Source organism: Gadus chalcogrammus, chromosome 8 (genome assembly GCF_026213295.1).
Source record: "Gadus chalcogrammus isolate NIFS_2021 chromosome 8, NIFS_Gcha_1.0, whole genome shotgun sequence".
NCBI classification, from domain to species: Eukaryota; Metazoa; Chordata; class Actinopteri; order Gadiformes; family Gadidae; genus Gadus; species Gadus chalcogrammus.
Genome location: NC_079419.1, coordinates 23400795 through 23421730, shown reverse-complemented (window position 1 = coordinate 23421730; position 20936 = coordinate 23400795). Strand labels below are relative to the sequence as shown.

Genomic DNA, 20936 nt, shown 5'->3' with positions numbered 1-20936 from the left:
ACAACACAGAGACGCCTAAGCTTCTATTCTCCATCCCCTAGGGGAGGACTAATCTATATATATATATTGGGGACGGGGGACGCTGTCCCTGTCAGGCTGGAGGTAAAGCGGGATTCACCGAGAGTCATTGAACAGGTGATGGGAGCTCTCCCTCACTGAGGGCTGTTAGTACGGAGCCCAGAAGAAGAAAGAGTCCAGAAATAAACGTGTGCGGAGCCCATAAATACATTATCAGCAGAATGCAGTGGGGTACCCCAACACAGTCCCCCGACCCCTCCACCAATGACACTTTCACCGGCCAAAGACCCCCCCCCCCTTTGTCCCAACAAGGGCCTCATGCTGACAGACAGACTGAATGACGACCCAGCGGCCTCCACCTTCGCCACCGGCTGGGGTGGGCCTGAACTGAAGAGAACACAAGGTCGGACAGGGATGACTTTTCAATCCGGGAGAGATGAGAGTGAGTGAGAGAATATGAGAGAGATGGGAAGACGAGAGGAAGAGAGAGGAAGAGAGAGAGAGCAGATGGAAGGTAAAGAGTGATGCGATCTATCAATCAAAGCGATGGTGGTTGAGATAAGGGCCTCATGGAGCTCCAGCTGGCAGACCGTGGGCGGCTGCAGGAACAACACAATAAACAGGGAGTGTTTGAAAGTGTCCCTCGAGCGGAACAGGCAGTATCGTGTCTGAGACACTCCTCTGTGGGGGAGGCGACCATTCTTGCTGACACAGAAGAAAATGTTTGGCGATACAGACACAAACTTTAGGTCACGGTAAAGGGTGAAGCGGCAATGTTTTGTTTTTTTATTGTATTGTTTGACATCTGTTCATGCATTATGCAGCATAAAGGTTAGAACAAAAAGTAGATCCTTTGAATATTATTATATTAGATTATATACATTGCAATAATAATCAACAATTATTCGCCAACAAGTATTCGTTGAATTGTTTTAGTATATACCACATGGCAACACTCCAAAAATTAAAAAGATAACACTTTTTGCCAGGATTTATTTGTTTTATTAGCGGTTCATTTGTTTTTATTAGCGTGACTTGACGACCGTCACGCAATATGCTGAGTTTGAGATCTCAATCATGGGATATTGCCCAATATCCCGAGATAGCAAACCAATCATATTGCGCTATCTTAGGAGGTTCATTTGTAGTATATGCTAATATATATTATTATTCATCTGAAACTTAAACATAGTCTACTATTTCCTCTCTTAAGTCAAAAGACAAACATAAAGAAAATGTTGTGGGCCTGAGGTGGGCTGTCAGGGCATCATGCAGACACACGGGGTGTGGGGGAGTGGGTGGAGCCTACCTGGAGAGGAGGCTTCACCTGTAGAAGAAGTGGGGTCTACTGAGGAGCTGGGGCGAGAAGGAGAAGGAGAAGCTAGAGAAGGGAGATGAACCCTGAACTAGAGGCCAAACCCCTACTACTGATGTCTTCTGATGTCCTCTATGAGCCTCCGAGATTCAGCAAGCTGTTCTGTATACATCCTCCTACACCCACACATCTTTACCTTGATAGAAATAAGGCCATCTCTTTCGCTGCTGGACACGCAGGGGGACAGGTCATCCTGCATTCCTACAGCACATGGGCTGCTTAATAACATCGACCTTCTGAGGGATGACTCACGAATTGACCTTATATTTAATTTTTGCATCAAGACATGAAAGTATGAATGCTCATTGAGTCAGGTTGCCCGGGCTGGCCTCCACACTCCAGCGGTCGACCTGAGGGTCTCCTCCAGATGGCGTTCACTGTCTCCGTCTCGAAGGTGCCCTATATTCAACACGCAGCAGGACGGTTCTGTGATAGCATGCTTTAGAATCACTTTGCGATGCTTCAGAGTTTCTTCTTCCTGGTCGGCCGGCCAATCGGATTCGCCGAGGACTTCTTGTTATTGAGCTGCAGGCGGCTGAATTACAAAACCACTGTTGCCAGGTGGCTGGGGAGGCCCCCAGGGAGACAGGTGGCTGGGACGCTTTGAGAGAGAGGAGACAGCAGTGATAACATCACTGTCAACATGTCGCAACACAACAGATCCAAAAGGATCGGTCAGCGTTTGGACTCCACACCTTTCTTTCGAAGAAACCACAAGGCGAGTAAAACTAATTCAAACCGAATGATTGTGGGGGATCTGGGTGTCATGGCTGACTGTGGGTTTCCCCAAGACCACCCAGCAGGGCTGAGCTTTGGAAAACATACATCTGAGGCAGGCTTCACCAGAAGATCTAGCCTTCAGGGATCTGTTTGAGAGCAAATGTAGCGCCGATTCCATGTGCTACATACACTAGTGGATTTCTGCCATGGATTGTTTGCCAATAAAACAAAAAAATGAAATACATGTAGGTCTAATATAGGTCTGAAAAACCAAAGTCAATTCTGGCTGTCTCCGAGGGCGTAGCTGGCTGCCATACCACCGCACAAGCTGCCTATCGACTCCACAGGTCTGCTGGGGCAGCCATTAAGCTGTGATAAGATGTGGGAGATGGGCGCGGCTCGTAACACGAGGATCGCATCGGACCTCCGAGGCTGACCTCTGGATCGGAACATGTCCACCTGCTTCAAGATGAATAGTGTGTCCGTAATGAGTGACTACGTCATTCACCAGGTCTTTTATATCCAATAGTTGAATAGAAAAACCGCTAGGTCAAGGACCTGCTCTGAAATGACAGCCCCACAGTGCTCAGCGTCCCTAGGGGCGTGTTAACAATGCAGTGGCAGAGTTGGACACACACGCACAACATACTGCTACTGTGTAGGCCTGCTATGGGTCAGGGTTGCTTCGTAGGTGGTGGAGGTCGAATACCAAACGGGCATCATTTTCTGGTCTGTAACAACGGGAAGCTTCCCAGCGTGGCGCCATCACACTGGGTCGCCTATCAGTGATGGGCTAACCTTTATATCGTATGAGACACCCTGTGAAGATCAATACTTCTACTTCCACATGTTTGATTACCCCTGGGAACCAGATCCCGTAATCATCTACAGGCATTATTACAGAACCCTATAGATAGTTGGCAGTGTTATTATAGGCCAACAACTTTGCTAACTTCAACAGAAACTCGACAGCAGCAAACAACTTTCAAGTCACAAACAAAAATAACTTTATAATGAACGGTTCATTAGTCTCCAACAAGTGGACACTTCACTGTAACAGAATTTACTGAGCAAGAAACAAACGGGAGGTGAATGCCTATTTAATTCTGAAATAACTTCATACCAAGGGATTACAAAAATGAACACAATTCCATTTAGGGCAATGCATGACAGAGAAGCTAAATATTCAAGGGATTTTTAAAGTTCAAATCTTTATTAAATGTCAAACTACAATGTATTCTAGGCGATTATGTATTGTAGACCTACGACTTGTACAGCAAAATCAGTCTCAACTCTAAGCACCAGTGAATGAAATGTGCCAATGATTGGTGGTCTGTATTGAGGACCTTCAGACCTATCAATCTACTTTGTGCATCTTTCATCAACACCCTTACTCCGTTGTATTCAATGTTCAGCTTTAGATGAGGTGACATGTTCATTAATAGCTTTATTAAAAATTGACTAAAAGCTGTTGAAACCATATCAACTCGGCCAGAAGGATTCGCAATTATGCAGGAGATTGTCAGTCATAAGTTACACACCAGCGGCTAAAGTGCGCCATCTCCTGGCTGAGAAGGGAACATCACTTTGTCCCAAACTGAAATATCAAGTTCGACAACATATATTCAGGATACATCCAACCATAAAATTGACAGAAAACTTATCAGTGGACAGAAGCCAAAACAACAGAATTAAGGTAGAATATTTTATTCTCATATATTTTACGGAATAACATACAAAGCCTTTCTACCCTACAGAAATGCCCATAAGAACCTCCCCCAACACCCCTCCAAAAACAGATGTGCACATCCCCCCCCCCCCTCCCAATGCACAACTGGAGTAACAAGAAGTCCAACAGTTACATGGCGGGTGACTGGTCTCGAGATGAGGGAGTAAACTCATGGTCCAAAACAGACCAGGATGGGGGCCAATGTGGAAGAAAAGTATTACTGCAGCTTCACGTGAAATGTCTTCATATTAAAAAAAGACAAAAGAGTCATAAATGAATACATTAATAATAGAGAAGCAACCACACTCTGCCTACTGTGGAATTAAACTGAGCTGCCACCAAGGCAGCGAATTTGCAAGAAGAAAAAAAAGATGAGTTTGTTAGGATGAAAGCAAAATTAGAAACTTTACGTCTTCATTTATCACAGGAGAAAAAAGGACGTAATCAGTAATGTGCAACAATAATTTAAGTTTACATAACAGTTTATAAAAATGAAAGAAAAAAAAGAATCTCTACTCGTCATCTCTTGCAAAGCTGCTCTATGGAATGATATATCCAGCCCGTTATCGGAGCGAAACAAAACACTGACCAAACAAAACAACCAGCGGGGGCCTTGGGGAACATACAAATACAAATGGTATTGTAAGACAGACATTGTGGAGAGCTGAGCTAGGTCCAGACTGTATATTTTTATCTGTAAAATAAATCTTTTTTTGCATTATGAAATGTAGGAGGGAAGTTTTGATAGCTTTTGCTGGGCTACAAAATTTTAGTAGGCCAGTTGTAGATCAAACATCTACAACCCGGGGTCTTGGATCCAGAGCTCCAAACGGCTGGCAGTAACACCGCAGGCTGAGCATCTAGTCAGAAGAGCAGGTATTAAACATTGCTTGTATTTCTGTTCTGGAGCAACCAAAGTTTGTTGCAATTCATCAAGGGCCAATTTGTTTTAGCCCAAAACTAAAACGTTGGTGAAACATTTAGTTTTGCATGATTAGAAGTCAATAACACCTTCAACATGATTCGGATAACCCGGGACTTTAAGATTTGCCCGCAAGTGTCAACACAGCGCTTACAACGGAGGCTGAGGTCTTGAGTCACGCTGAATTACCATCTGGTTCACTTCGTTTGTGAAGAAACTCTCAGCTCCATTTTAAATCTGAGCCGTGGTAAATGAGTAGTTCTGTTGAGTATGAACTCCCGGTTGATTCAACCGTTTATCACGCTTCCTGAAGACCAAACGGTCACACTGTACTGCCTCAAACCCATGATTGATGGAAAGAAGACAAAAACAAACTAAAACCAATACTTTTAAGTTATTCAATTTAATTTTTTTCCTTTGGGGGGGACGTAAAGACGATCTTGTTTGCTCACACAACTACATGTGAAACACCAGAAGAAAGAAACGGTTAACCTGCACAATAAAAACAGAAATCCAACAGTTCACAGTCCAGAAAGGTGCTATTTGAAAGAGTTTCTCAGGGGCTTGAGAAAGGCTTTGTCAGAGCAGACGCATCCTACAAGTCAAACATCTTCTGCGTTACGCCCAGTTGACACCTCAAGACGTCAGGACATTTTGTATTTTTCTTTTTTTGCCGTTATGTTACCGAATGGAGAACCTTTCCAAGACCAGGTGCTGTCTCCCCAGACAACACCATAGTAAAGGGGGGAATCTCCTTCCATCCAGGGGGGGCTTCCCCTTGTTGGGTTCGACGCTGGTCCTCTGGGCCTCCATCCACTCCGCTGGCAGCATCAGAGCCTACAGCACTCCCCCTCCTTCGTCATCCCCTCTCTGTCCCTTTATATAAAACCATCTCCATCTCGCCGTCCTCAGACCATGTAGGAGTTCTGGTTTTTCAGCTTGTCCAGCTCTTTGCTCTGCTGCCTCAGAAACAAGATCCTGGGTGATAAGGACAGGAGGCACACGGGTCAATGGAGCTCATTCAAACCCATGTTACATCATTCCCTGATCAACAAACCCATGCATGTTAAACGTTACCCAATCATTCCATGTTATAGGTTAATGAATCATTAAACCCCGATGTTTTAGGTTATGGAATCCTGAACCCCCTTGGTTTTATGTGGTGTATAGTGACCCCTCACCTCTGCTCCCTCAGCGTGGCCTGGATCTCACACACCCTGACCAGAGAGCGCAGGTTCTTCAGCTCGGTGCAGATCTCAGACATGTACAAGCTCCCCATGTTGTGGAAGTCCTCGCGCAGCCTAGCCGCCTGCGAGACAGAAAACACCCAAACTTCCGTTTCTGCCCTTGACATTCATTAAGAAGACAGTGAAGCAACTCAACTATCACAATGAGGGCAGGAAAACAAAACTTATCCCCACTCCTGCTACAGAACTGGATGAACTGTGGTCACATCACAATAACAACTGTCCAGAGCTGTCCACTGCCCTGTACTCAACGAGAACCCACTTGAACAGGGACATGACCTCCCATCAAGTCATTACAACTGTCTTTTTAAGTCTGCAATAGTTTCCACCTCATATTGAAAGTCCTTCTGGGGCCAACCCCAATTCCACTGGCCTTGCAGTAGTTTACCCTTCTTCTCCCGTTGTAGAGACAGCATTTAACACTTGAAGCATGTAATAGCCATTTGGGACTTTTTGAAATGGGGGACATTCCGGTATAATTGCGTTTTAGTTGGACAATTTGACCTGTAATATGCCCCTTAAATCATTTAACACGGCACAAATTAGATTTTGGATGTCTTACCCGTCTGTCCATTACTAATCTCAGAAACCATTCATCTTTACCACGAGTCATCTCCAGGGACAATGGGCCATGTTTCTAGACTCCCAGCAGAGCCTGAGCAGATACCTGATGTGGCTAAAGCAGAAGGGGCCCATATAGTCTCACCAGGTAGGAATAAGAAGTGTCTTTATGTAAAACCATGTCATTTTAGGAACATGCCGATAAGGAGCAGGTATAGGAGAGGGGATGTTTTAAATTAAAGTGCAAACCTATGGACTGGAAGCTGTCATCTTGGAGCAGCGAGGCGCTTTGCTTGGTGAGACCATAAGGATAAAACTCAGGGCCAATCACATTGAAGAAGTCATGACGCATTAAATGAGCGCTGCCATTTCCAAGCCACACCTACTCTGTGAAAGGCACTAATACCTATTTGGCTTGTATCATGGTTATTCAGTCCATTTCAGATATCATTGTTTCTACTGCACCGTCACTGATACTTTTCTCAGGCCTCACTTCCCTCGTTTGTGGAGTTCTACAGTGTGATAAGAGAAACCCAATGTGACAGACTCCAGATCAGCACCGTCTGACCGCAGACACCCTGTCCTATCCTGACCACTGCGACAGCCTCCAGATCAGCACCGTCTCACCCTGTCCTATCCTGACCACTGCGACAGCCTCCAGATCAGCACCGTCTCACCCTGTCCTATCCTGACCACCTTGACAGCCTCCAGATCAGCACCGTCTCACCCCGTCCTATCCCGACCACCGTGACAGCCTCCAGATCAGCACCGTCTCACCCCGTCCTATCCTGACCACTGCGACAGCCTCCAGATCAGCACCGTCTCACCCTGTCCTATCCTGACCACTGCGACAGCCTCCAGATCAGCACCGTCTCACCCTGTCCTATCCTGACCACCGTGACAGCCTCCAGATCAGCACCGTCTCACCCTGTCCTATCCTGACCACCGTGACAGCCTCCAGATCAGCACCGTCTCACCCTGTCCTATCCTGACCACCGCAACCATCTGCCGAGGTCTCACCTGCTTCTCTGTGTGTTCGCCCGGCCACCCCTGGACATGCCTGATGAGGTTCTCATCAAAGTGGGTGGCCAGGGAGGGGGTGAAGGAGCCCGGGGCGCTGGGCTGTGATTGGCTGGCCCCACAAGAGGAGGTGGAGGAGGCGGCCGCCATGCCGGCTCCACATGCGTTTGGTCCAGGGGACGGATTCTCCTGGCTGCAGGGGGAAGTGAATTAGTTTGGAGCCATTCTACAATGAGAAAAGGGAGGTTTACTGCTTTAGCTCCGAGTTTCACCAATGGAGATAGGCGGACCCTAAATGGTACTTTGAAGGATTGCAAGGGGTATATAAAAAATGGATATAAATCTATTACATAAAGAATAACGAGAAAGGAGAAGCTGCAGAAGCTGCAGATTCTCGATTTTAGCTGCATAGAGCTCGTAAATCCGCCCCTTCTGGGAGACCCCCATGGGACCCATGCAGTGTTTCCCCCAGCACTGTATGGTTAAGGCGGCCCTTCTTAACAACAATAGGGTCCCGCAATGAATGCATGTATTTATGTATGCATGTGTATACATATATATATATTTTTTTATTATTATTATGCTTTAAGAAAACATACTTCCATCAGGTACAAAAAAATAAAAATAATGCATCGTGATACTGTTCAAAACAAGTCGTTAGAAGCAATTTTTTTTGTTTTCTTTCCATGAAAAATTATAATTTTAATCCACAAACAACACATGTAATCCAGGGCATATAAAGACTGGGCCCAGATAATAATTACTTCCTCTCCATTGAAACCCATTCATATTTTCATAGGTCCCAAGGGGGTCTACCGGAAGGGGCGGACTTACGAGCTCTAAAGCTAAAACAGAAACATGGTCGCAGTCATGGGGTTTATTCGCTCACTCTGCCTCTCTGGCTTGGTGTTCTTTTAGGGGAGGAGCCAGAAGTCACGTGTGACAAATGAAAGCAGTGTCCTATTAGGAATCCATCCTGATTGTTTTTAGAGTCAAATTTTCAACTTCAGGAGATCCCAAGAAGAAATGCAAAAAGCCTCACAAAAGTTTCACCTACCTAAAATGTTTAGTTGTAGAAGGGGTAAAAAATATAGCCTGGCTCCGGCCTGCCAAGTACTGCTGCTCAATTTAAATTTCCCTTCAGTACAACGTCTGGGTCTGCGGGTTTCCTCCGTCCAAATTTTGTGCATCCAATTAGCGAACAGAGTGGCGGAGTGGCTTAGAACAATGACGTTAAAGTCAGCTCTCGTTGACGGACATCTTCACGCACGGTGTTTGTTTACAGCCTGCGCACAACGTGATTCCCAGCCAAACGTTAGCGATTGGTTATGGCAGATCCGGAGTGGCACTGGGCAGTTCCAATAGTTTTAAACTTCAACAGACACGCGTCTTCAAGTGAGCTAACGTTTGTCAATTGAGTGGTCCAGACTCTGTGCAAATTAAAGGAAGTACAAGAGTCTGGTAGGACCAGGCTAGTTAAAATATCCATGAAAGACCGGCTTGGCGATACGAGATGTAGGCCGCGTCGTCTTGAGCTCCTGCAGATTTTTTTTTTTTTTCAATTTCAAGGCACTTTTCTCACCCCCACTACGGTCCAGCAGCTTAAGTGAACTTTTATTTACACATTTGGTTTATTTTCTACTACTTTCATGTCGCCTAAGGCGAAAAAAGGGAAGAAAAGCCGAGCTCCGGGAAGCCTTGGCTGAGACCCTCAGTTCAATTAAAACCGAGCTGCTAGCCTTTAAAACTGAGCTTTCCTCCAGTCTGTCCGCTGTCCGGCAGGACGTTGCTAGCTTGAAGAGCACCGTAGCTGAAGTCGAGCCGTCCCTCTCTACATGCACTGATGACATCGTGGCCCTCAGGGCTAAAGTGGAGCACTTGACACAGGAGGCGGCTAAGATGGAGGATAAGTGTGATGACTTGGAGTCCCGATCGCGCCGCCAGAACATCCGTATCATCGGTATCCCGGAGGACGACCCTAACTCGGCATCAGCGGCTAACGTTTCCAAGCTATTGATGGAGGCTTTCTCACTCGTGAAGGAGCCGCTGATCGACAGATCACATCGCGCTCTGGCGCCAAAGCCCGCACCGGGCAACCGCCCCCGCGCCATTGTCGCAAGGCTGCACTACTATAATGACTGCAACGAGATCCCCAGAAAGGCGAGAGTTACAACGGATTACTCTGCGCAACATGTCCATCTCCGTGTTCCCGGACTATACCCCCAAGACGGCCCGGGCTCGCGCAGCCTTCACCGAGGTTCGGCACCTCCTACGAGGCATCGATGGAGTCAGGTTTGGCATCCTCTTTCCTGCACGACTTCGCATCACCTATGCAGGTGTACAGCGCGACTTCACTTCCCCAGAGGAGGCTAAGACATTTATTAAAACACTGAATAAATAGAGTCCCGTATCGTGCTATCCTTTGCTCCGGTCCTCCTTTTCCAGTTCTGGTGAGTTGTAAGATTTCTTTTTCCCTGTAACTATTTTAAGCCTCCAGCTGTCACCTAATATTTTTGTTTATGTTAGACGACTTTGATATTTGTCCAACTCCACTTATGTACGTTTGGTGACTTTTCTAGCTGTACTGTTTATATTTTATTTTTATTTTTTTTAGATTTTTGTATCTGTTTGAAGTTGATAACAATAGCCGACTTAGGTTTGTGTCCCAATATGTTCTCCCTAAAAAGGAAATGTATATAAACCACATGCCACTACCCTTATTATTTTTATCGTATTCTTTTCCATCACAGAAACTGGTGGGTGGGTGTAAATGCATGTATAAACGTTTCCTAGATGTATAGTCTGTGGGAACATGCATATTTTTATTTATTTTATTTTTGTACAATCTAATTTTCAGTTCTGCTGTGCCAATGCACCATAGTTATTTCAAGTGCCTTATGTTTAATATTCAATGTTTAGAGTTAATGCTCTGCAGAGTTCTAGTTAGTTCTAGCTTATAAGTCGAAAGCTTCATTTTGAAGATGGCTCCTGTCGGAGTCTGCACTGCTGCTCCCATCGTTTGGGGATGGGTTCAATTGATGTGCGGGGGGGGGGGGGGGGGGGGGGGGGCGTTGTGGTTGTTTTTGGTGTTATGTCTCTTATTATTTATTTTTTTGTATCATTATTTTTTTTATTATTTTTTTTTTGCCCTGGGGGATCTCCTCTTTTCATCTACCTTCTCCATTCCTGATAAAATGCAACCTTTAGATGATTAATACAACTTGCCCAAACTCAGACAATGGATCCACTACTAGATTTTTAAGCTGGAATGTGAGAGGTCTGAATAGCTCCATCAAACGATCGAAAGTACTTTCTCATTTGAAGAGATTGAATGCCGACATAGTATTCTTACAAGAAACGCATTTACGTGATAGGGATCATGTTAGACTTAAGAGTCCATGGGTTAGTGATGTCTTTCACTCAACTTTTGATTCGAAAGCTAGAGGGGTAGCTATTTTGGTTAATAAAAGGGTACATTTTACCGCTTCTAAGGTCATAGCTGATAAAAATGGGAGATATATGATTGTTGCAGGCCTTATATACCAGAATCCGGTTTTATTAGTAAACATTTATGCTCCAAATTTTGATAACCCAGATTTTACTAATAGATTATTTGCCACCCTGCCTTTCCTAGACACCCATCTTTTAATTCTTGCTGGGGACCTGAACTGTGTTATGAATCCAACACTGGACCGCTCTAGTCCACGTACTCTCAACCAATCTTCCATGTCTAAATCAATTTCTGATTTTATGCTCCAAAATGGGTTTGTAGACGCTTGGAGATTTCATAATCCCCAAACCAAAGCATATTCTATTTTCTCCCAAGCCCATCAATCCTATTCCCGCATTGATTATTTTTTTGTTGATGGTTCCCTGCTCTCCAAAGTGACCTCCTCCGAGTATCATTCAATTGTTATATCTGATCATGCTCCCCTTAGTCTCAACATACAGCTTTCGGGCCAACCCCGTTTCTCCTCACCCTGGAGATTTAACACTCTGCTTCTGTCTGATGATGCATTCAACACCTTTATATTGTCCTCAATTGATGACTTTATAACTATTAACAAAGATGACTGTCTCTTATTCATTATTATGGGAGTCGCTCAAAGCCTATTTGCGTGGTCAAATTATTTCTTACTCAGCTCATCGCAATAAAACCCGTAAGGCTAGGCTAAATGAACTCCTAATTAAAAACGGGGATATTGATGGACAAAATGCTATTAACCCATCCCAGAGTTTAGTAAAACAGAGATATGATCTGCAGGCAGAGTTGGACCTCCTTACAACAAGCGACGCTGAGCGACTTTTAGTACGTTCTCGTGCTACTTATTATGAGCATGGTGATAAGCCGAGTAGGCTCCCGTCTCATCAATTGAAACGTCAAACTACTTCCCGATTAATACCACAAATGAAAGATTCATCTGGCGCACTTGTCTCTGATCCCACTTCTATAAATGACATCTTTAGGGATTTCTATTTCTCCCTTTATGAATCAGAATCATCATCAGACACGACAGAAATGACTTCTTTCCTCCAGAATCTTGATATCCCCAAAGTTGATCCCATTACTGCTAATGAGCTTGATGTACCTTTAAATGTGGAAGAAATTAAATCCTCTATCAAAGCCATGCAAAACAATAAATCACCCGGCCCCGATGGATTCCCAGTTGAGTTTTTTAAGAAATTTATTAATAAGCTGGCTCCTCTCCTCAACTCTGTTTTTAACGAGTCCCTAGAACGTGGTTCATTGCCCCCCACTTTAACCCAAGCGTCCATATCCCTTCTTTTGAAGAAAGGAAAAGACCCTGTTTCTTGTGCCTCGTACAGGCCTCTGTCACTTCTTGATGTTTTAGCTAAGATTTTAGCTAAAACCTTAGCAACTCGTCTTGAAAAGATTCTTCCTATCATCATATCGGAGGAACAGAATGGCTTCATCAAAGGGCGCCAGCTGTTTTTCAATGTCCGAACACTTTTAAATGTAATTTTCTCTGGTCATTCCGCCTCAACGCCCGAAGTTGTTATTTCGCTCGATGCTGAGAAAGCATTTGATCGGGTAGAATGGCGATATCTTTTTGAAGTTCTACAACAGTTTGGCCTGGGGAACAGGTTTATTTATTGGATTCGACTTCTGTATACCAACCCTCAAGGAAGTTTCCACACAAATAATTCCCGTTCTAAATATTTCACATTATCCCGTGGTACTGGACAGGGCTGTCCCCTCTCCCTTACTTTTCGCTTTGGCCATAGAGCCCCTCTCCATTGCTTTAAGATCTCTCCCCCACTTTCACGGCATTCCTCATTCTGGCATTGACTTAAAATTGTCTCTCTATGCTGACGACCTTCTTTTGTATATATCGGACCCCCTGACTACTATTCCGACAATTTTATCACTACTGGAGAGATTTGGGTCTTTCTCAGGTTATAAAGTTAATCTACTTAAAAGTGAATGCTATCCTATAAACACCCTAGCTTTACAACTCCAACAGTCCGATATTTATTTTAAGCTCAGCCCCTCTGGGTTTAAATATTTAGGGATTAATGTGACCCGCACCTTGCCTTCTCTCTATTCTGCCAATTATGTCCCTTTGGTTACCCAGCTTGGACTAGATTTCAAGCGGTGGAATTCTCTTCCTCTGTCATTGATAGGTAGGATTAATGTGGTAAAAATGAATGTCTTGCCAAGATTTCTTTTTCTTTTTCAGTGCACTCCTTTATTTTTGCCTAAAAAGTTTTTTAAGTCATTGGATGAGACTATTACTTCCTTCTTGTGGGGAGGTAAGACTCCCAGGGTAAAAAAGTCTCTACTGCAAAAATTCACATCTGACGGTGGTCTTGCCTTACCAAATTTTCTTCTATATTATTGGTCAGCGCAAATACATAAATTAACTTATTGGCTTCATTCTCCCGATCTATTATGGTGCAAGCTTGAGACCCAGTCGTGTTTCTCCTCTACACTACCGGCTTTACTCACATCTGCATTGCCCATTAACCCTTCTAGTTTCACTAAGAATCCTATTGTGCTATCTACACTGAGGATTTGGTTCCAATTTAGGCGCCATTTTAAGTTTTCTTCTGCATCCACTCTGATGCCCATAGTGAACAATCATCTATTTCCCCCATCTGTCGGGAATATCTCATACATTTTATGGCAAAACCGAGGCATTAAAGTTTTTAGAGACTTTTATAAAGACGGCACTTTTGCTACTTTCTCAGACCTGTCTAAAGATTTTAATTTACCCACATCCCATTTATTTATGTACTTTCAAATTAGGCATTGTGCCTCTTCTCTTTTTTCATGTTTTCCTTTGCTCTCTATTAACCAGCCATGGGAAGACCTTTTGACCTTAAAACCCCAACAGAAATCACTAATATCTAAGATTTATGACAAACTCATGCCTCTGGAAAATGATTCAGCTGTCAAAAGCAAAACTGCTTGGGAGAGTGAACTTGGGATAAATCTGACAGATCAATGGTGGGATAAAGCTGTGCATAGTATACGCTCATCTTCTCCTTGTGCCAGGCTGCGGTTTATTCAGTTTAAAGTGTTACATAGAGTCCATTTCACCAAAACTAGACTGTCTAAAATATATCCAAATGTTTTGGACCAATGTGACCGATGCCATGCCTCCTCATGTAACTTTAGTCATATGTTTTTTTACTGTCCCAGATTACTTACATTTTGGACTGACTTTTTTGTGATTTTGTCGGGGGTTCAAATAAGGATAGACCCCTTGATTGCTATATTTGGGACCCCAACAGAACGGCTCCGTGTTGGCTCTTTGCAATCGGAGGTGCTAGCCTTCACTTCCCTTCTGGCACGACGCCGAATCTTACTTATGTGGAAGTCTCCCAATCCCCCATCCATATCGGTCTGGCTCAAGGACGTTATGTTCTTTATTAGATTAGAAAAGATAACCTTGTCGGTTAAAGGCTGCTCCACTAAATTTACAAAGAAATGGAATTCTTTTATATCTTACTTTAACTCATTATCAGCCCTGCCCCAAGACTAATCCCCCTGCCCCCCTCTTTTTTTTTCTTTTTTTTATTATTATTTATTTATTTATTTTTCTCTCTCTCTCTCTCATTACTTTCTTTTAACTATTTATTTTGTGTTATAAGTTTGATATTTGTATAATCTATGCTTATTTTCATTGTTAAAATTTGCATTGTGTACTCATGACGAGACAACTGTTCCTTGTGGGTGTTTTTGTTGTGTCTATAAAAAGAAAAAACCCAATAAAAATATGAAAAAAAAAAAAAAAATTAAACCAAGTAGAGCGCTGCCTGTGTGTGCGTGTGCACATGGTCAGTGTCTGTGCGTACTACCTTCTCAGTTGGAGCGTTCTGGGGTCCTCAGGGCGTTTCTCCACGGAGGACTGGGACATGAGAGCTGCTCCAGATTTACCTGAAGACGTGTTCCCCTGCTGAACACAGTCACGGTCACAGTGTGAATCTTGATGATGACGAACAGGAGAATTAAACATTTTAAATATATCCGACCCACAATAGAAATGGAAACAGTCCAGATGACTGACCCTGCTCTGGGAGGGGGCGGAGCTAGCGGAGCCGCCTCCCGTCATAGGCTTCTGGCCCGCAGAGGCACTGGACTGTGTGGAGGTGCTCCTTGGCGAGCTGTACGGCCGCGGCGAGGGCGTGTCCGACGACAGGGACACTGGTGACTGACTCGACTGCTGGGCTGGTTGGGCAGGAGGTAGAGAGAGCAGAACCGGGTTAGGTCATTGTTGTAACGATCCATTGGTGATCAACACTGGTGGCCGTCATTCATTATTTGATGCCTTTCCATCGTCTGATCTTTCGAGACGCTGTTAAATTGACCTTCTCCATGTAAGCATGTTTTCCCACAATCAAAATCATTCATCGCTTTGACAAAGGAAGGCAAAACCACGTCAGAAACCATCAATGAATTGACCTCCAATCGAGACTTCCTCTACAGCTTCATGTTGTATTGCGGGGCTTCCACTTTGCCTGCCAGATTCTAAACACACAGATGCCTAGTTCTTGGTCTTTTGCAGAACCTTATCTTCAAGAAACAAAATCTCATTCCTCCGATCTGGTGTGTTAATTAGTCAACATACTTCACTTCAACATACTGCATTTCATGATGTCTTCTAATACTGACAATAACACTGGTATGAATACCAAACTGTAAAGTCCCTTCATTTTCATCTAGAGCATATTAATGGTGTATTTTCTATTGAATTAATGAGCAGGTAGGGGTCTGGCGTTGTGGTCTAGGACGCCTACAGGTAGACTGGACAGTGGGGTGGAACCCAGAACCATGGCTGGGATCATTTACATTGAGGGCATTTGGCAAACACTTTTGTCCATTTGTCAGAAGGAAGAAACAATTTATCGCTGTCTGTACAGTAAGGATGTTCATAGAACCAATATCCAAGCACTAACAATCACTAGATTAACGTACACAACAAAGATTTTACATAACTAAGTAGTAGTAGTATTCTATCCTAACTACTAAGGGATCCAAACACCCTAAACAAGAGCCTATCCTCCCCCTACTAAACAACAGACTAAAGGGAAGGACTGCCGCCAAAGCCAACAATCCTTCAATGGCGCAGCATTAGAGGAGGGTGCTACACTAGGCATTCAGAAGGAGCATGTGGACCAGCCGGGGGTGGAGGAGAAGCAGCAGCAGATGGGCCCTACCTTGACTGGAGTGCTGGGCGGCGGCGGCGGCCTGGGACAGCAGAGCGGTCACATTGTAGCCCGACGGCCCGGCGGCCAGCAGCTTGTGAAGCATTGACCGCAAGGAAGCCTGGGTCACAGCGGCCGCCAGGACTGGAGGAATGAACACACACACACACACACACACACACACACGTTTAGTCAGGGATGCAAAGAGGCTGCAGTGAACCGCTTCAAATGCTGATAAGACTTGAAGGGGGAGTTCGGCAGGAGAGCAAAGTCTGTCGTTTCCACATAGTTTCAGTTCAGTGTCCCCAACCACTACAGAAGTAAACTTCAAACCACATGATGGCTGAAGCGGGCTTGGTGATAAAGTAATCATTGGCTTAGGTGAGAAGGGGGGATGCTTCCAAGGTGCACTCCATCAATGAACCCGGGGGAAACTAGATGCATCGACACTTCTGAACTTCCAGTGTCAGATAATAAACATTGGCCATGACTCAATTGGAAGGAGTCTCTGTATGAGAGTATGTCTGCCCTTCGAATTTCTCGACAATCGTTCATCCGATTGACTCCACACGTGGGGGGAGTATTGGCAAGAGCCAAAAATAGGGCCTTATTGAGTGAGAATTGGTTTGGATGATCGGTTCTCCATAAAGCTGCAAGCAGCAATACCGGAGGCCGATTCAACAGCCTGTCCTGAGCAGGCCTGTTGGGCCCTGCACTACCCCCTGTAGGGTGGGCCCTGCACTACCCCCTGTAGGGTAGGCCCTGCACTACCCCCTGTAGGGTGGGCCCTGCACTACCCCCTGTAGGGTGGGAACTGAACTACCCCCTGTAGGGTGGGAACTGAACTACCCCCTGTAGGGTGGGCCCTGCACTACCCCTGTAGGATGGGGACTGAACTACCCCCTGTAGGGTGGGAACTGAACTACCCCCTGTAGGGTGGGGACTGAACCAACCCCTGTAGGATGGGCCCTGCACTACCCCCTGTAGGGTGGGGACTGAACTACCCCCTGCAGGGTGGGGACTGAACCAACCCCTGTAGGGTGGGGACTGAACTACCCCCTGTAGCCCGTCTCATGTACAGCAAAATGTTCTAATAGACTTCAAGTCCATTTTTGCACGCATGCAGAAAGATTTTATGTGTGTATCTTGATTAGATTGTATTGTTAGTAGTTGCAATATTGCATGGGGAAACATGACCTCTTGTTATATTTGTAAATAAAATCTTTACCAGAATATTTTGAAGTCCATAAGTGGTCCTCAAGAGGCCCCCGTTGACCAGGTCATATACAATGAAATAACTAGTTATATAGAGCCCCCGTATAACGACCACCTCGAGTCCCTCCTATGCACCTCGCTTACTTCACAATTTCACGCTAGTTTCAATTGGCTCTCAAGGACGAGGTGCGGGTGATGGATGAGGTGGAGAAATGCAACGAGTTGTCATCCCCAGATTCTTGATAAAAGGACAATTTAAAGAAAGAAGGAGAACAATTGGTGCTGTTTGGAGCTTCAGACAGTTTGGTGGGAAGAACTCCTTTGAAAACATTGGCCCGTTAAATGACTAAACATGTATCTAAACACCGTATGCACATTCCACTTGTGATTGTTCAACAATTAAATCCAGGGTTTCCCCCAGCACTGTCTTGTTAAGGCGGCCGCCTTAACAAGAATAGGGCCCCGCCTTGACTACCAATGTATTAAAAAAAAAAAAAAAAAAAAAAGTTGAAAAAAAAAAAAGCGAGATTTTTCTGCCATGAATAGGGTAAGCCCATCATCTTCTCACTATCTTAGTTCAAAATTTAAAATATTAAATATACAACATTGACTTCATTCACTCTATGTGTAGATAAAGACAGACCTGCGAAACTGCAGGGCAAGAGTCTTACAGCCTGCATGAAGATCAGCATCAATGGCCCACCAGTGTCTAAGTTCAATTACAGCAGGGCGCTAGAACTGTTCTTTGCACAGCCACGCAGAATTGCATGCACTGATGCCTCTTGTCAGCTGTGCCGCAAATAAGATCCAAAAAAGGAACTGTAAATAGTTGAATTTGCATACAAAAGTTAAGTGTATTGTCCATTATTTGTATTTAATTTGCACTTTTCTTTAATTTTATTTTGTAGTGTCTGCATGTTTGCACAACATTTGTACCTACTGTTGTTTATTTATATGGAAATAAACAGTCGTTTATTTCATTCATGCGTACTGGCATCTTTGAGCAAAATACCCCCAAAATTTTTCGGCGCGGCGCTTCAGAAAAACAACACCACCGACTGCTTACCACCTTGACTGAGACATTTACTGGGGGAAACACTGAAATCCATATATAGCTGAGCCCTCAGGTGTTTATTCTATACCTCCTTATGCTCCTCTTGCGCCTTGGTTTCTACTGGACTCAACCTATTTTCAAAAGAACAATTTCCAGAAACAATGTAACATTACTATTTAGACATTGCACAAGGACTATTTATCCAAAAGCAGGTCACGGTTTGGCATTTTAACCCAGTACCACAGCAACATGTTTTGGTCTTTGAGGATGAAACAATGTCAACAAAGAAGCCGGCCCCTTCACTCCTACCAACACAGACACACTCACCCTCGTTGATCTTGGCCATGTCCACACTGCCGTTGGTCATCTGCAGGGTGGCCTGCAGCGCTGGCAGCAGCTGGTGCAGGATGGCTGGGTCCTGGAGCAGCGCCGAGGACTGGGCCTGCACCGCCGCCGACGACGCGGAGGAGGAGGAGGTGGAGGAGGAGGAGGTGGCGGATGAGGAGGGGAGGGTGGAGGGGAGGGCGGAGCTCAAGCTCTGAGAGGCTGACGGAGCGGAGGAGGAGGAATGGGAGGCTGTGTTGTTGGGCCCGGTAGGCTGGTCCCCGGAGGTGCTCTCTGAGGAGGGGGGGGGATAGAGATCACTCCCTAGGTTACTCAACACGTCGGCCTTGGCCAAACAACATTAGAGTTTAAACAGAGACCACAGAGAAGACAAATACAAAAGTCAGTTGAAATGATGGTGTGGCGAGAAAATATTGCCACTAGGGATGGGCGTGAGGAATCGATTACTCGAGTACTCCTCGTTACAAATGAACTCGGTTGGTGGACAGGCAAACTCGAGTTTGCATATACATACACAAAGTTTTCTGAAGCAAATGTATCAATTTTCTGTCTGCGCCACTAACGCATGACGTGGGCACAAAGAAAATTAAATGCATCAATTTCCATGGCGCGTTCCGTGCCGTGTGCAGGCACGCCAGAATTCAAAAAGTTAAGAGATGGCGGTTAAAGCAAACCGCAGCGAAGAATTGAAATACTTTAAAGAAATAGGAGATCATAAGGTGAAATGTAAAAAATGCCAAGCGAAATCGAGCTACCAGAAAGTACTATGCGGCAACATATGCTCCTGAAACACAATGGTGAGTTCGGGAAAGCAGACCCGCAGCAACGGTGAAAGTGAAAGGGTGTCGGCTATTTTCACCGCCGCAAGACGCAGCTGTAATCCCGGGCGTGTAGAGAAGATCACAACGCTGAGTATTTCCATAGTCCATTTACTGCCGTTTTACTTGCAGCTTTAAATTATTTGCAATGGTTAGGCTACTTGTTTCGTTTTTTAAAAACTGTTACAGGCCTTGGTTCAACGTGATTTAAATTGTGAGACGCATTTTTATTTTTATATAAGGAAAATGTGTTTTGAACGTTTGCAAAAATAAATAATGAATACTCTGATAACTCTGACTGTTTTGATGGAGAATAAGCATTACATGTTTGGTTGGTAATATTGCCGTTCATCATCAGGCCTATTCCTGCTGCAGATGCGTTGCATTCTAAAAATAGATTTGATTTAACGAGTACTCGATTGATCCTCGAGGAATTCCTTCGATCACTCGAGTTTGGAATTTACTACTCGTGCCCATCCCTAATTGCTACATCAATTATTTTGTGGTGTCAGATAAATGGCTCATTTATTCAGACCTCATTGAGGAGCAGGTAGGGGAAAAGCATCTTGTTCAGCCCACTGGTACAAGATGGACATTATTTAACACCGTTAGATCACTGATAACAATATCGTGAGGCACTTGAGGAAATATGTGGGAAACATTGTCAATGTGTAAACAGGACTCAAAATAAATCTGATCTCAATGAGCTACTGAGATTAGGAAGCCAAAAAGGGTAGTATGGCATCGTGTGTGTCACCGTCTGTCTGAGACAACCTGAATAAAAGGAAATGAGTCTTCAACTTATCAATCCGATCCGATCTAATAATATAGACCTTGAAGCAGGGCTTCCGCTTATAAGAGTCTTTTCGTTGGCGCTCATCTTGAGGTCCAACGAGTTGACCATCAATATCAGCAAACAATTAGTGTTAAATATTGTATGATATATTGTCAAACTAAAATCACCAGTGAATCTAATCCTTAATTTCCCTTTTAAATCGGTCCTATAAATATACCGTAATTAAGGGAATGAACGAATAATAAAGATTCAACCCGTTGAGAACTCTAGCCGTACTCTCTGTTCCTGGCGTTGCGTCTCTCACACAAACAAACAGATTATTGTACTTTATAAGTCTTTATTCCTCCAAGTTGAGTGGTGCCAGACAGCCACTCGACTAACGTCACCACAGCCCTCTTGTGGTGACGTTAATTACCACACTAGTGAGGGGGGGTCCATCACTA

The 20936-nt window shown here is 44.5% G+C and overlaps 1 protein-coding gene across 3 annotated transcripts in view; it reads right to left on the bottom strand.

The window, feature by feature from the left end:
* Nucleotides 1-3166: 3166 nt before the first annotated feature.
* Nucleotides 3167-20936, bottom strand: part of LOC130388204 (WW domain-containing adapter protein with coiled-coil-like) — a 28502-nt gene continuing 10732 nt past the window's right edge. Inside the window, exons 7-13 of one of the 3 annotated variants that reach the window (XM_056597582.1) lie at nucleotides 18862-19152; nucleotides 16278-16409; nucleotides 15128-15288; nucleotides 14919-15016; nucleotides 7593-7785; nucleotides 5946-6073; nucleotides 3167-5742 (exon numbers count right to left, since the gene is read on the bottom strand). In XM_056597582.1, coding sequence (XP_056453557.1) covers nucleotides 5673-5742; nucleotides 5946-6073; nucleotides 7593-7785; nucleotides 14919-15016; nucleotides 15128-15288; nucleotides 16278-16409; nucleotides 18862-19152 — 1073 coding nt within the window. In that variant the 3' untranslated portion in view covers nucleotides 3167-5672. The remainder of the gene's footprint in view (nucleotides 5743-5945; nucleotides 6074-7592; nucleotides 7786-14918; nucleotides 15017-15127; nucleotides 15289-16277; nucleotides 16410-18861; nucleotides 19153-20936) is intronic. The other 2 variants (XM_056597580.1, XM_056597581.1) reach the window with 2 other exon arrangements.